Source organism: Centrocercus urophasianus, unplaced genomic scaffold, assembly GCF_019232065.1.
Source record: "Centrocercus urophasianus isolate 14NV4802_14NV808 unplaced genomic scaffold, USGS_Curo_1.0 seq_29, whole genome shotgun sequence".
Taxonomy (NCBI): domain Eukaryota; kingdom Metazoa; phylum Chordata; class Aves; order Galliformes; family Phasianidae; genus Centrocercus; species Centrocercus urophasianus.
In genome coordinates, this window is record NW_024884855.1 from 10,095,137 (window position 1) to 10,111,967 (window position 16,831).

The 16,831-nt window shown below is 41.9% G+C and overlaps 1 protein-coding gene across 1 annotated transcript in view; it reads left to right on the forward strand.

Annotated features, from left to right (window-relative positions):
- GNA12 (G protein subunit alpha 12) overlaps nucleotides 1–14,175 on the forward strand; it is a 37,177-nt gene extending 23,002 nt beyond the window's left edge. Inside the window, exons 3-4 of the mRNA XM_042828084.1 lie at nucleotides 5,993–6,043; nucleotides 6,957–14,175. Of these exons, the coding sequence (XP_042684018.1) occupies nucleotides 5,993–6,043; nucleotides 6,957–7,526 (621 nt within the window). The 3' untranslated portion in view covers nucleotides 7,527–14,175. The remainder of the gene's footprint in view (nucleotides 1–5,992; nucleotides 6,044–6,956) is intronic.
- Nucleotides 14,176–16,831: the final 2,656 nt, after the last annotated feature.

The following is a 16,831-nucleotide window of genomic DNA, read 5'->3' on the forward strand; positions in this document are numbered from 1 at the left end:
CAGCCTGTATCTCTGTGTATCTGCTCAGCCTGTATCTCTGTGTATCTCTGTGTATCTGCTCTGTGTGTATCTTTCTAGTTACTAGTCATTGAGGGCTAGGAAGTGCTAAATCACTGTCGTATGCTAGTCTGGCTGAGGCTTTCTTTAGAATTCAAAATAATTGTAATAAAAGCAGTGATTTAATTATTTTACATTGCTGTTTGCAACGTTGTTTTGTGTGTGGTTGGTACTATTTTCTTTGTTATTTGCACCTGCTTTTCTTCCTGACAGTGTAAGTAAGTGAAGCAGTTACAGAGACAGTAAGAAAAGGTAAAATCAGAACAACAGGGATCTGTGCTAATGTCTCTTGAAGCCTAGATTGGAGGACGAGCCCGCCTTAGTCTGAGAGAAAATTCCTTTTGTCCTAGAGTTACTTACTAGTGTGCATATTTGAGACAAATGGACAGAATTGCTAACGTACCATTGAGTAATCTATCTCCTCTACATCCTGTTGATGAAGAAACACCTAGAATTTGGGGGAAAAAATGTAAGATTTTTTTTTTCCCTGCACAGCTTCCAGAAAGAGGTGATGTATTTATTTAATTGCTGTAAAAAGCTGAACTGTGTGGGAGTTGCCCTTCACCACAAGAACTCTGCCCCTGTTAAGTGTTCCTATAACTTCACTCCGTTGCAGGACCCTCAATTCTTGTTGCTGGTGTGGGAGCTCAGACTGGCCTGGACTTCTGGGAAAAATGAAATAAATACTTGATCCCATATTTTTTCATATGCTGCAAAGCATACAGTTCAGCCAATGTGTCATGTATCAAAGCGGGATGAGTTTATAGAAAGCCATCCTGACTTGGACCGACGAGCAGATTTTTGCATTGCCTGTTTGTACTGAGCTGACAAATAATGGATTTTTAAAATATTTTTAGTCTTCTAACATGTGATACTCACATTGTATGACCACACAGCTGAAGGAAGAGGTAGTTTTTAGAAGCTTAGAAGCAAACAGTCCGTTTTGTAGCTGGTATGTTTGCAGGGTACAGATAGCGGCGACTTGGATAAGCTCTGGAGTTGCTGGATGGGAGCCAGCAGCTCTGGCTGTTGTTAAGGAGGAAGTTGCAGAAACCTGGTAGTTACAGTTCAGTATGGCTTAAATAATGAGAAATGGTTAAATCTCTGTCTTGGAATTGGTGATTGAAAAATTAATGTTTGTCTTGTGTCAGTAAGCTTGAGTGCCCAGACAGGATGTAGATAATATCTGCAGAAGAAAATTACAGCGTGGAACAGGCATTAACATTTCAGCATTTTGGGACAATTTGGGTTACTTCAGCATCCTTCTGAGTGGATTCTGAGCAAGCACAGACACGCTTGTCTCCTGAGAAACTAATGCTTTAGAATTCTTTAGCTGTTGTAGAGAAGGGTTTGCGCTTGAGGCTGTGCTAACTCTGCCCTGTTAATAGTGAGGCTGAGCAGAAGTACAGATTTAGGAGTGACTTGCTGAAAGAGCAGGTTATTCTTCCATGAGCAATTTTATTTATTTACAGTTATCCCTCGTGAGAGCTTTAAACCTGGTTCTTCGGGGTTTGCTACTCTTTCTCTTGGACCAAACCAGGGTGTGGAAAGTGGAGATGTCTGCGTGCTCACTTGTAGAGGTTACATGGATTATGATGCTGGGCCAGCAGGTCTCTCTTAAGAAAGCATTTTCTACATCTCTTTGCTGGTGAGATCTTGTTTTTTTTTTATCTCAACATATGGCAAAGTAGCTGATCTAACAGACTCCAGCATTTTCAAACGCTAGTCTCCTGGTTGCTTTCTTCTACTTCAGTGTTAACAACCTTGTTCTTCCCTTGGGCCTCTGCTTTGGATATATTGTCCTTAAAAAACATCTGGAGTTGTAATGTTCAAACCTCTCAGATCAACAGATGATCAAAATTCCAGAAAGCGTAGAAAAATGAGGTCTCTGTATTTGTCTGAAAATCACAGGTATTACTTTCAAAGTAGCTTTGTCTTTTCTGTTAGTGTATGTCTTTGGCAAACACAGTGGAATAATACTTCATATAATGACCAGCTTTAGATGAGGTTTATGTATTAATGCTTCAAGTCCATCTTAATCATAGTGTCGTGGATTATCCTGAGTTTGGGGGAACCCCACAAGGATCACCGAGCTCAACTGACTCCACATAGGCTGACCCAAGAGTTAAACCACACAATTGTGCATGCAAGAACTCAGAGGTTAAAAACTGGAGATTTCCAGGCTTGCTTCTGTGTTCTCCTGGATTTCCTCTGCTCAGCCTTGTGCTGAACATTTTGCAACCTCTACACGCAGGGTGCATTGCAAACACCACAGCCCTTATAATCTGGTTGCTGTTGCTTCCACTCTGCAGAGTCAGATGCAGTTTGTGGTTGTTTCTTACAGTGTCTGTTTCTCTGTGTGTCTCTGTGTTTGTGGGAATCTTGTTCAGATCTGTATTTTATGTTCCTTGAAGTATAAAGTTTCCTTCCTGTGTGGTTTAATTCATCATCTGAAACAAGCGAAGGCTGACAGGTCTACCTTAAATTGTCCACTCTAAATTTAGCTGCTAGGGACAGAATGGTCAGGAAGGGCTAAATTAATATTATGTCAAAAAGGCCTTGGGATGAGGAAAGGAAAAAAGCCAATTTGGAACAGAGGATCTGCTTTCAACTCTTTCAGAATTGGAAGGAACTGCTTTTCAGAAGGAGACGTTTGAAAGGAGCACGTATTTTAGGGAACTGCACAATGGGACGTTTCATTATGGTCTGTGATCTGACCAGCTGCCAGTTGGGATAACTGGCTGAAGGTTCGTGACACACTGATCCATTCTGGCCTTGCAGAACATCTCTTATTACTGAGCTTCTGTGGGTATTTTAAAGCAGCCTACATGTAATCTGTTGTGCATTTTGTTTCCATGAAGTGCAAACTACTTGGGAATGCTGCCCAAGTGTTTTTTACTTGCTTTATGCAATGTTGAGTGGCAAAGGAAGTGACGCCGAGTTTGTTCTAATATTTCACTGGGGAGATTTTTTCTGTGTTATGAATCTCGCCTGAAGGCACAGAGACCTCGAATTCAATTTGTTATTTTTATGGTAATTTTGGAGCTAATATTAAGATGACGTTCATACAATACAAAATGTATAGAGTTAGATGAGGCAGATGTGTCATCTTAATTTTGCAACTTTTGCTGCTTGAGAATTTTGCTCGCCATGCTCGCAGAAATCTGGGATATAAAAGAAGAGCTTTAGAGCGTTGTTTCAGGAAGCAAGAGTGTATGTTTACATTTTTCTCCCTTTCTCCTTCAGCAAACCGTACTATTTTTTTATGGCTTCACCAAACTGTATACCAAAGATAGGGCAATTAGAAGAAAATAATAATGGAAAATAGAAACCAATTGTGATATTGCACTGCAGAACTCACAGGCTTGTTTTAGACCTTGTGTTTTTGTATCTTGATTCCCCATTCCCAGATGTGCAGTGACTCATCCTGCTGAACAATGGGAACAGCATCTCTTACCCCTTCACTTGGTCCCACTTGGCAGGGCTGCTACTCAGAGGATATGTGTTGCAGAGGGAGAAGAGATTAGCAGTGGGAGAATGAATCATCCCAGCGCCTGTGGTAACTCCTGTGCAGAGAGCAAGAAGTTAAGGAAGGCTCGTGGTCTGTGCTGTGCTCTTGTGTACTAAAAAGGAGCATCTGCATTACGTGGAATTCATAACTCAAAGGGCGTTGTTATCCTTGTTATCCTTCAAGTCCATTGCTCTGTGCTGCCTGCTTGGTGAACCAGAATGTGCCCCCACACCCCTCTCTTCAGAAGCAAGCAGCATTTCTATGAATCAGAGTGAAACGTACAGCAAGGTTGCACAATAAGCCTTTGGAGCAGGAACTGCATCCGTGCTGCTGCATTCTTGTGCTACAACCTTAATCGGGGAGTGATCTTTAAGTAGGGAGTTCTCAGCATCTGTGTGTGTTTTGCTGTTTTCTCCTCCTTCAGGTTTGTGTGCTTTAATGTTCTGAGCTATTCTTAGCTCTGAACCCTCTGGAGCTGAGGGGGGTTTTTGTTGTTTTGACTGGAAACAGATATTTTGACTTAAGCAGTGAATATCTCTGAATTCTGTGCAAGCAGAGCAGGCATCTTCAGATCTGTCAGTCCGCTCCTATGTTGATCACACCTGTTCCATCAATCTGACTTGGGCTATCCAAATATTTTGCAATTACTGCTCAAAAATTTCCAGAATTGATAATTTGGCATAATTGCAACACGATGAAGGGCTTTACGGGAAACCAGAGAAGTCTAGTTTCCTTCAATCACTGAAGAAGTGAAGGTTATTTTCTCAATAAGTAGATGATTTTTTTTTTTAGCCTTATTATAGAAGTGCAGAATGTTAAACTGAAGCAGGAAAAGCGAGGAGGCACAAGCCAGAAGTCAGGTAAAAGCCATAAATCAGGTGAACTTGCTTATGTATCCCAGCAGTGTACGTGCATACAGCTGTTTCCTGTTGGCAGCGTGGGAGGCCGTAGGAACAGGGCAAGGACTCAGAGCAGCTGCATAGAAAAAAGGAACAAGTTGCATCGCAGACAGTCCGTTTGCCATCTTATTGTACATTTAAAAGCACTGTGTAGGACAAAACACAATGGAGAAGGTGGGGTTTTTTGTTTCGTGGGGTTTTTGTTGTTTTTTTTTCTTCCCTTGGTGACCTTTTCCTTTTGGGCTCTCCCCTCTCCTAAATAAGACTAATAACACAGGAAGACCTTTTTTCTTATTCATGCGGTCTGTGATACCTCTTCTGATCCCATACAGTGCCAAAAAATACAGGAAATTACTTTCACCTTATGAAAATTCATGGTTGTAAGGAAGCTCTTAGAGCAATTGTTCTTTAGAAACTTCCCCCCACCCCTGAAAATGTTTTTTTTTTCTTTCTGCTAGTGATACGCTGTAAGTCTTTTGTGATAAATAGAAGCTAAATATACATTCTCTCTTATACGAAAAGAAAACTCCAGTTTTAAATGTTGAGAAATAGTGAATTACAGCTTCCTGTTGTCTGTTCCTGACGCTGAAAGTATGTACTTGTGCAGTACACTCAATCCTCTGATCTCCATTCTGATTCTTCAGAATAAACTGTTGTGTTGGCATCTATTGCAAGCTGTTCTGGAGCAGAATAATTTTATTCCACTGTCTCAGGCCTATGGTATGGAGAGGAATGTTAGGTTTAAGGTTTTATATTGCTGTTGGAATCTGTGAGATAATATTTTGAGAACGTTCTCCTTCTAAATTAGTAACTTGGTAAGGGCAGCTACTGTCAGTTCTGTCAGTGCAAAGAGCCCTCGATTAGAGTGTAACATAAGGCAAGCAGTCTGAAAAACATATATATGTTTTAAAATACTGCTTATATTATGTTCAATATAACTGCAAAGGGGTTTTGTACAAATTCATTATTAAAACCCTTGAGCCTAAAAAGACAGCTACATGTAGAAGAGAAATTCTTTCAGAATGCTCCTTTTATTTTATTTTTTGGCAAACAAGTCTGGGTTAATCTATTACAAATACTTTTCTAAAGATGTGTCAACCACTCTAGGATATGCTTTTGTTCACTTTTGCAAATTTTAAGGAAAATAGGTTAGCTTTTAATGGAGGTGTTCATCTTCCCTCCCACTTAGCGTCAGTTGGCTGCATTCATTGTACAAGGGATAAAAGCCTCAATTCTTTACTCCAAAGCAAAGAGTTGCCTTCAGTAACGCTTCCTTTTCATTATAAAAATTTACTGGGAACATTTCTTTCAGATTTCTACTCAGCTTTGATTTTTCTACAAGTACAAGTTAAGAAAAATACTACTTTACCTACAGACATTGGTAGCACATAATAGCAGCTTCACTTACGTCAGCAGTTTATGTGAACTAAACTATGTGGTATTGCTATTGTTGCAGCTCCTTAAGCACAACAAGGTGTAGTCCAGACTTCCATTTGTGATTTCCCATCTCTCTCCTTCTCCACAGGGTGAATCAGTGAAATATTTCCTGGATAACCTGGATCGGATTGGTCAGCTGGTAAGACTTCAGTTTCTGAACAGAGAGCTTGGATGTGCTACAGTTGATGTCTTAATAATAATAATAAAAAGTTGCATTAAAAACTTCAGCAAAGTTATTTAGATATAATGAGCTTTAGTCTTGTGGAACTGAAGCTTAGTATTTGATTAATGTTTTCTGATGGATGAATATTGTTTATGGAAGCTGCATTTATGCAAATAATTTTTGTCTTCCTGCGTAGTCTCTGGAGCTCATTCTCTTCTCGGTGCTCTGATGGCTGGTACTACTAAAAGCAACAAAATCAAACCCTACCAAATAAAGAATTTACTACTGTAAAATTCAGAATCAGTGATGAGAACACCTGGCAGGAGACTTGGAGGAAAAAGAAGGTGATTTTTTCATAAGCCGGAGAAGTTCTGAGCTTGTGAAGAACGAGTTGCTCTGCAGTGGTGGCCTGGGCCAGATCCTGCAGTAGGGTGTGTTGCTGTCATTGCTGGTCATAGACTGTGAACTGTATTTCCAGGAAAGCTTGCAGGATACCCGTGGAGAGTAATGAACAATGAAAAGTGAAAAAAAAAAAGTACAATTTAAAAGAAAAAGTCCATTCACTGCCTTACAGAGCGGTGCCCAAATGGTAATAACGCTGTGGGTAAGAATTTCATAAAGGTAAAATAGTCTTCAGCTTGAAAATACGATGCAAAAAGGACAGCTGGTCCTTTATTTTTATTTTCATAGGTCCTTCTGGTAGCTGTTTACCAATATTTTGAGGTAAACGCTCGACAGTCCATTATTTTTAGTTGGATATTCATTCTTCACTTGATAATTAAAAGTAAAAAAGGACTCTGGTTGATTTTTTTTTTTCTCTCATTCAGTACTTCGACATTAACCAGCATTTTTGAAGGATTTTTTGACACTCTTTTCATTTCTTTTACAGAATTATTTCCCCAGCAAACAAGATATTTTGTTGGCTAGAAAAGCTACCAAGGGAATAGTAGAGCATGATTTCATCATTAAAAAAATACCTTTCAAGATGGTGGATGTGGGTGGACAGCGATCTCAGCGTCAAAAGTGGTTCCAGTGCTTTGATGGAATAACTTCAATTTTGTTTATGGTCTCCTCCAGTGAATATGATCAGGTTCTCATGGAAGACAGACGCACAAACAGGCTTGTGGAGTCCATGAATATCTTTGAGACAATAGTCAACAACAAGCTTTTCTTTAACGTTTCTATTATCCTGTTCCTCAACAAGATGGATCTCCTCGTGGAAAAGGTAAAGACTGTCAGCATTAAGAAGTATTTCTCGGACTTCAAGGGTGACCCTCACAGGCTAGATGATGTTCAACATTATCTGGTGCAGTGCTTTGACAGAAAGAGGAGAAACCGTAGCAAGCCGCTCTTCCATCACTTCACCACTGCCATAGACACTGAAAACATCCGTTTTGTGTTTCATGCTGTGAAGGACACCATCCTTCAAGAGAATCTGAAGGATATTATGTTGCAGTGAAGGAGAGACGTCCATGTCCTGTTAAAATTTGCTGGAGGGTTAGATAAAAATGTTTATCCTTTCTTTATGGCCCTTGCATGTGGTGTAGGACCCATGCTACTTACTTGGCTCAGGAATGCTGTAAACAAGCCAGTCAAAACAGAGGAGCTATAGGCCGAAGGAGTCAAATGTTGATGTTAGCTACTGAATCATTTGGACTAGAAACACTACTGAAACATGGCTGTTGTAGGTTCTGTACCTAGTTTGGAATGCTGAACCAACCACCTTCTGCCTTCTTAGAAAACAAAAAAAAAATCTGACAAACCATGTATGAAAGACACTTTGTTTTAAAAGGAAATACTTATTTTTCAGAGACACTAGTCATACAATCTGCCTTTTTTTGTAGTTTGGAGGTGCTGAATTGATCAAACTAACCTAAATGTAATGAGATTGGTAGCTGTATTGGAGAATGTTAATGGAACTTGCATTCTTAACACTAGGAGTGTAACCAGGTCTGGCGTGCAGTTTAGTTTTGCCACAGAACTGGAATCTACTAATTAAGGTGGATGAACAGCTCTTGTCTGAAGGTTTTGCATGAGTCTCCTGAAGCTTAAGTTCAAAACTGTTCAAGGAAACCCATGTTGGAGTAAATTGGATGAAAAGTTAAGGCCTTGCTTGAGAAGGGCTTATTTTGCACTACGTGTAAAAGGTATTATTACATCATGGGGAATCTGATTTCCTTGGTGAAGCAGCCTGTGCTGGAGCACCTGACCCTGTATGTGCACAGCGGGTGCTTGAGTGAGATGTACTCCATGGAAATCCAGCACTGTCCTCACACCTGCAGCTTGGCAGTAATTGTGAAGGTTCAGGATCACGTGACAGGGCTTCATCTATATTTGAAAGTTTGAAAGCTGATTAAACTCTTATGCAAAGGTTTTGGTAGTACAGCAACTGTTTGATTAGTTGCCATCAGCTGACTGTATAGGAAGACAGAACACCCTAGAGATCCCAGTTTTACAGCTGCACTGATACATTCGGACAGCAAGACCTTGCTGTCAAATTAGCCCTTAATCTGTGTCTTAATGGGATCTTTAGCCAGTAGTAATGCATGCATAATTCTGAGTACAGTCAAGGTTGGAGTTGCCCCATTTGGGCAATGGTTTGTGTATATTCGAGAGGCTATGAAAAATGTTGATATGAACTGTTAATTTCTTAGCTCTCAATCTGTGTAACTATCAGGTGCCTTTTCTGTGTACAGACATATCAGATCTTTTCTATTACAGTGGGGTATGTGAACAACCTTATGACCTGCCTTTTTATCAGAGCACTGTAGTGCTATTCTTTAGGTAACTTTCAGACGTAGTTTACCGTGCAATTTTTGTCATAGCTTTTATCTGAGAATAAAACCTGAAGGGCTGTTTGTACCCATACAAAGGCAGCAGATTCCCTGGAGTTCTTTTCCCCACTGAGACTGCAGTGGCATGTCAAAACAAGCAGCGTTTTCCTTCAGCTGGTGATCCCATGGGAAATGCGGTCTAAAACACATGAAAGGACAACGGAACAGGATTTTAATTCGGATAAAATCTGGAATCTTTCTTCCCCTCTGAAGCCTGCAGATGTTCGTATCAGTGTGTTTGTGTGGTTTCCTACTGTAGCAATCTCTGGGTTTTCTTTGTGCAGCTTCAGAGCGGAAGAGACGTGGCTGTGGGTGTTACATAACGCAGGACTGAGGTAAGAAGCAGTGAAAAGTTGCAGGCAGGAAAACCCAGGCAGCAAACTGAAGCAGGAATTAGCTTTCTTGTAACGAGTCTTATTTTTGCCAGGACCAAGTCTGTCTTATAGATGTGTATTCAATTTTATCCTCGAAGGGGAAAAAAAATGTCATGTGTCAAATATTCAGAAGAAAGAAACTCTTAAGCTTATTACATTTTGATTTTACAACCCTGGCAATGCAAGTAAGTTTACTTATTGTGTAAGGGTCATTTCTATAAGCTAGTCCATTTGTTAGCTGGAAAGTGAGATTGTTCCAACTCTTTCAGGCTTTTCTTGGAGTTCCTGATGGAAGCTTCCACTTCACACAAGGCACTGGAAAAGAGGAGGCAGTTGTGGGCTGACCAACTTCTAGTTTGACTTGATTTTTATTTCCTAGTTTGCTGAGACTTCATTCTTTCACTACATTTTCTAACGGACTAATATTGTGCTTGTTTTCAAATCAGTTAAGCCTTTCAACTCTATTTTTTTTCCTCAATAATTACCTCAGCTTAAAGTCTCAATCTACTGTAGCTTTACCTTGGAGGTGTAGCATGGAATTTCCTGTTCTGTTTTTTCTCTTCATTGTCATCTATGGCTTTAAAACTCTAAGCAGAGCTAATAATGCAACATACATTTTAATTAATATGATCTGCACCTGGAAATGAAGCAGAACGAGTTATCTCATAATGAGCTCTCAATCTTGCTAGTGTTTGGGGTTTCTTGCGTGTTGTAGCAGTTTGGCACAATAAGCCCAAGATTTAGGGAAGCAGGTTGTTCCCCTTGTGCCCATCATTGCCTTTCCTCTGTCTGGTGATAAAATGAGCCTAGGCACGATGCTCTAGGCTGCAGGAAAAAAAGAGTTTGGCTCTATAGGGTGTTTTCTGTGCAACTTTGATAGGGTTGGTTCATATCAGCAACCCAAGGTCGGGAGGATGCTGGTGGGAAGTGAAGCACTTCACAAATCTGCAGAGGATTTGGACTGTGATTGAAAAGGATTATTTTTCAGGTGGCAGGTAAATGTCTTTCTCTGCTAAATTCTGACTCTACTTCTTGCACAACTGAAGCATTTTGTTTGTTTGTTTGTTCTCCCAAACTAAGTTGCAGTATAATAAAGCCCAAAAGCCATGTTATGGTAAATCCGTTGGTTATTAAAGCAGAACTTGGGTGACTTAGGTGGTACAAACATCTCAGGACAGGCTTGGTCAGTTGCTTGGTCCCTTTGCAAGAGACAAAAAATTGAGTGACGTGGTGGAGAAATGCTGCAGGTAAACACAGCTGGGGAGAACATCTTTTCTGTTGTTAACTTTATGAGGTTATTGTTCATTTGCTAGTCAGGAAATAGGGCACAGGCAGGATTGTAATCAGATGGGGACTTTGAACAACTCCTTAGAGGGAGGGGAAAAAAAAGAGGTATTTTGTTGTTCCTCCTCTGATACTGCAGGTCAGTGACAGGTGGTGGGGTGATGCAGGGCCTTCTCTTCCAAGGACAAAGAGAGGAAGCACTTGCATGTGCATGCAGGAGAGGCTTATGTAATGTTGCAGTTCTAAGTAGAAAAACTAATTAGATGGGAGTCTTTCATCAAACTCTTCTTTATATTTGGTTTTGAGCTAATGTAGTGCATCAGTCAGTATAATTCCTTCAATTGTAGTTCTGTCATTTTCTGAACAGTTATTAGATGGCAGTGCCAGACAGCATAGTCAATTGGAATGACATATTTGATAGGCAGTTATCACTTCAAAGCAGTTAAATATTTCCTAATCTTGATTCTGAAGCTGAAATTACTGGCCACTCAGCTTCATGCTACATCTCAAAGATCCTTTCGGTTTTAAATGAAGAACGTATCTTGCTCTATTCAATACAGCAGCATAGATTATTTGATGTGGTAATAGTTGAAAATTGGATATATTGCTGAGTCAGACCCAGAGCTAATCACGTTACAAGCATGAAGTTGTTCCTGAAGGTGTTCACTTGTATGTGCTTTCTGAGCTGACTGAAGCCAGAACCTCAGCCAGGCAGAGTGGAGGAATGTGCACTAATTCAGAACCAAACAAAAACGCTCCTGTAGTGAAGTGGAGCAGGAAGAACTCGTCTGTCTGTGGCACTGCAGGCTCGAATTTTATGCCACCAGGGCAGCTGAAATAGGTTTGGGTACAGAAAACTGTCCGTTCAAAATGCTCCCCACCCTAAGGTGCTCAGTACTGCTGGTAGTGTCACCTGTAAAGACTTACAGAATTAAAGGAATAGTCAAGTGACAAACAACTATTCTACACAGAATGTCATTTGAGTAAGTACATCCTTTGCCTTCTTTAGGCAGGTTTCTGGATATTAACTTCATGTTTTGCAGTCTTTTCTCTCTATGTACCTTTTCAGTTTTCCTGAAGCCAAAACTACAGGAATTTTGTAAGAGACCCCTTCAGTTTTCAGGTAGTGAGTCTGAACACCCGACTTAGCTTTGCATGTGCTATCAAATGCTTTTGGGGTTGATAGACAACTTGATCCATGCCAGCTTGAGACGAAAATAAGATATGCAGTGTAATTCCCTGTAGCTTGAAATATAAGCCAAACTCTGACTTCCCATCATTAGACCTATAGTGGCTCCTACAGCTTCAGTAGTAGCCTGTTTTCCAGATAATTTTTCTAGTTTAAAGACACACGATGTAGTCAGGGGTTTTAATACAGCACTGCCAACTCTTTACCTCGGTACACTCTGTTAATTCTGTAACACAGGAAGCAGTGAGTAGGGTGCTTCAGCGGCGTCCTTAAAACATACCTATGCCTACTTGAGTAAATGATGCACGTGGAGCATCGGTTATGGGGCAGCAATCTCAGGCTGGCATTGTCTGGGCCACAGTTGGGCTGAGTTAGTCCCAACTCCATGCATTTCTAGGTGAGGACTGTCTAGCCTACTGAGGAAGTCATTGGCAAGGCAATACGAAACCTTGTGCTTTTTACTATTACTTATTTTGCAATTAGCTGGAGTGATCTCTGCTTTGTGCTGTGAAGTGGGCACTTCTTTGTTTTGACACTGATTTATTTACATGGATGGAAATGAGCTACTTGGAGCTGAAACTGCTGTCCTCCTAACCAGGTGATGCTCTCTTTGCTCGTCTTGGTGGTTGGGCAGTTTATCTTAGTTCTTTAAATTTCTGTCTTTCTAACTGCGTTTGGAAAGCAGTGTTGAAATGTCTGTGTTGACATGCTTGTCTTATTGGGTGGGGAGTATGGAGGTACTAGATTGTCAGTGCTAGTGCTTCTGTGCCTGGCTTGGCAAACAGGATGACAACCTAGCTCTTGGCTTATGTCCAAAGGTCATATCTTGTGTCTGATGTGAAAATGATCACGGTCAGAGGGAAAAAGAGCAGCACTGACTTCCAAGGAAGGCATTCTGGTAAAAAGCCAAAGTATGTTGGAAGGGAGCAGGAGAGGGGAGCTATTTCCTACACAGATGTCAAAAGTTGATGGCGCTTGAAGACTGAGTGTATTGGGAAGAAATGCCATCTGTATTGACCTCAAAAGCTATGAGTGGCTCCAGAGAGCTATTGGTTGTGAATGAAGGGCAGCAGGCTGGTGAGGCTGGCCCTGCTGCTGCTGAACACCCCTCCATTGTAAATCTCTTCATCTGTTCCTAACTGGGTGCTAAAACTCAATTCCAGATAAAATACCATCTGCAGATCTCTGGGCAGAGAGTGCATCTCACTCTTTTCTAACAGCTTCTTCACCTTTCTTCAAGATACTGGAGCAGAAGTATTTCAGGGGAATGGCTAGATGAGACACTGTTTCCATTATTGGAGTAAAATGTACAATTGATGGAAAGGCAAATTTTTGCATTAGGAGGATCAAAGGAAGAGGTTCTTACGAGGGAAGGAAGAGATTTTTGAACAGTACTGCATTTCTCTGCTCCTGCCTCTTGTCAGCCTTTTGTGCAGAGCCTGTGTGAGGTGGGCAGGCACAGCAGCTGGGGGAAGCCAGCAGGGAGGAGGGGGATGTGGAAGGAGAATGATTTTTTGGTAGTTCACAAGATTTGGAAAGCATGCTCAATGGATTGAGGTTTGAAAACATGTTCAAACTCCCGCTCACGCTGAAGCCATTAACAGTCTTTAGGATAATGGGTGTTTTTCTGGTGTACAGGTTATGTTGTCTGGGATGTGAAATGAGCTTGAATTGATGATAAATGTTGAGCAGTATTTTTGGAGATGCTACTTAACAAAAATGCTAGTATTTATTGCTCTTGTGATGAGTTGTCTTGTTCATGGAACCAATATGTATGAAAGCAAACTGACAAGCACCAAGTTAACTTGTGACACGATCACGTAGCTAGGAAGCCAATTAACATTACCTTTTATTCTGCAATTTACTTGCTCTGTGGTGCCTATGCATTGTAACACACATACTATGCAATATCATTCTTTTTCTAAACCAGTTCACTACATTGGGCAAGAAGGGCCTGAGTTTAGCCTTAATTTTCTAACAGTTCACAGGAAAGTACTTTAGAAACAGTGACAAACAAAAGGAGGTTTAAAAAATAAACCACACCAATTAAAAGCACAGTTCCAGACTGCTCACGTAAGTGTCTTTCTAGCACCAAAACAGCATCCACAATAGAGACAGCTACTTGCTGTAATAGTTTCAACTTATGAAAACTGTGTACTAGATAAAATTATATTGTGATGTGTAAAAAGTGTATTTTATAGCTTTGGTGACTTAGTTTACTGTTTTGTATATATGAATTTTATAAATCTATTAAAACTTGACTTGTTATACTGTTCTTTATGGGTTTTATCTTTCAAGAGTCTGGAGTGACTTTTGCTGTGAAAAGATTTCTGCAAGAAAGCTGCTTTTTTTTAATAACAAATACAGCATTGGAGTGCATGAAACAACAGCTGTCATGCAATAAAACCTTCTTCTGTAATCTGTGTACATCTCCCACCTCTCCAGTTCTGGTCTGAATCATTCTTCCTCAATGTGTTTGGGAGTTGAAGGCTGGTGAAACATTAACCTATATAAAACTTCCAAGTCATTCATCTGTAATGTTTCAGTGCATGTTTTAGGCATTAGAAGTGATGGGAAGTGCAAAGGGAGAGACAGCTTGAATCTGTGCTCATGTATTTTAAGTTCAGCAGGAGCTTGAAATCCCCTGTTAGGGATTCCTCCTCTGCTGTGCAGTGCCTGATGATAGCTACAGGACTGTACTTGCTGCTTTTCCAGTGCCAGGCTCCTCTTGGACTTGCATACTGTGTGCTGGGGTGTCTTTGTACTACTGTGCAGAACTGCTGACCTTTTGAAGAGCCTTCAGCATCCGTGTCTCACAGCACTGCCATCGTGGCACCAGTTTATTCTGCCAGAATTGAGTTTCAGTGCTTAGGAATGCTGCTCACCTCTCATTGCTCTCACTCTGGAACTTTGCACCTGGCAGGTTTCTGTGGCAAATCTCACTTGTTTCTTGTGTGAGCCGTTAATGCTCACTCCATTACGTTGGCAGGTGCACAGTGTGAAATGCTTCATGGGAGCACTGTTGGCCTTTCTTCAACTAAACGTTTGGAATCTTGTATCCTCATCTACATCAGGGGCTTTGGGAATGGCTGCCTTTTGTTCCCTGAGCACTTTCAGGTGATGGTGTGTTAGCAATGGTTGGTGAACTGCAGACTCAATGTGTGCTTGTGAGCACACCTGGGAACCAAACCTTGCTGATTTGGAAAGCCCTGGGCTCCCCTGCCCATAACCACACAGCTGATATCACCTGTGGGCCTTGCTGAACTCCTTGGCAGTGAATGGAGCTCTGAGCTGCTGTGCTCATCTACTCCTTTCTCCTGGACAAGCTGAGCTGGTAAGTGCTGGTTCTGTCACTACAGCGTCAGAAATATCTTATTAGTGAGCAGCATTTCTTCATCAGCTCTATGCTTTCACAACAGAGCACAAGTCAGACCGCAAGCCAAAGCTTCTCAGAGGGAGGTTCCCATCCCTGGCTGCTGTCTGCAGTTCCTGTTGCTTATGCCACCCTCTTCTGTGTTATCTTTGGACTTGGTTGTGACAGAAGGCCATCTCCTTCCCTCGGGCAGTGTTGTCCTGCATTTATGGTATCTTTGGGGGAAAGTTCTAGAGTCCAGCCTAATGATTCCTATGGAATTGAGTGAGAGCAAACAGGGCTGAATGAAAAAGATCTCGTGCTTAAAATAGTGAATCTCTTATAGCAACATATGAGTAAGCACGGGGCAGCGAGTGGAGCTGTCATTCCTGTAGGATTTGCTGGGGGCTTTCTGCTGTTGGGTCAGGAGTTCTGAGCCAGCCCTGCCCACCCCAAAAACACACCGGATGATTCCTGAGGCCGTCCTCAGAGGGCACAGGGCAAGTGCTCCGCAGGGGAAACCCCCTCCTTCTCCCTCAGCTAAACAGGCCCTGCCTGCTTTCTGTCCTCTGCAGTTGCTAATTCAGATATGTTCAGCAGGGAGAAGGCTGAAGCTGTGTCCTTGGGAGCTGCAGGGATGTTATCAGCGAACCACAGATGGCGAGGGCTCAGCCCTGCTGGTGTGCAGGTTGCTGAGTGTGGTGGGAGCCCCACCTATGCGTACCTGTACCTGCACACGGTGTGCCTTGTGTGGGAGGCAGCTCCCAGGGCCAGCACGGCTCCCATTTCTCATCAGTGAGTGCTTACAGAGCAGAGAAGAGCATGAAAGCTGTGGTTTTTGCCTTCTCAAAGCAGGGAGAGGAATGCATGTGTAATTCCTGCTGTTACAGTTAGTAATCCGTGTGCGTGTGAAATCTTTTATTTTGCCAGTTTGTTTTTTTTTCTCTCCTGTACCAATGTACAGAGGATGTGAGTGAGTAGTTTGAGCTCATGGCTCCAAGCCTGGCTTTGAAGTGAAGCAGCTCCGGAGATCCCCTTGAGTGTCCACCAGCAGTCACACAAATGCTGCTCTTTATGGTGGATGAGCTGCCAGGGAGCTCTCTGCTCTGCTCTGCTCTGCTCACCCCCTCTGTGCCCATCCACCCTCACCTCCCCCTGCTCAGACCCCCTGTTTTGGCCTCAGCTGTGCTTCTGTGCTCAGCCTCCAGCTGACAGAGCATCGGCCGGAATAGAGATGAGTGTTTTGGTGTGGGAGGAATAATAGCTGTGCTTCAGTCAGAAATGCTAAGTAGGAGAGAGCTCTGTGTATGGAAGAGAGCTGCCCTGGTTTAATTTGCATCTGTTTGTTCAGATGGCCCAAGCTTCTGTGTGAACTTGTTTGGTGTTTAGCATAGACTCTTCCCACCCCATTTCAGACCAAATGAAATGCAGCATGGAAATGAAGTTGCCTACACGGGAGTTGATGGGAGCTTGTGGTCACGCTATAACTTAAACCAGCACGGAAAAACCCTTAGCAAAGAAGTGATCAAAAAGTGGTCAAAAAGATGCTCGCAATCAGAAAAACAAAACAAAACAAAACACCTTTTATTCCTGGGGGAGTTCCAGTTTCTCTGTGGCAGCAGCAACTTGTGGGGAGAGGTCAGAAGCAGGGCAGCAATGCAGCCAAAGCCTCGGCAGCAATGCAGCCAAAGCCTCGGCAGAAAAGCTGACCCATCCAAAGGCAGGCCCTTG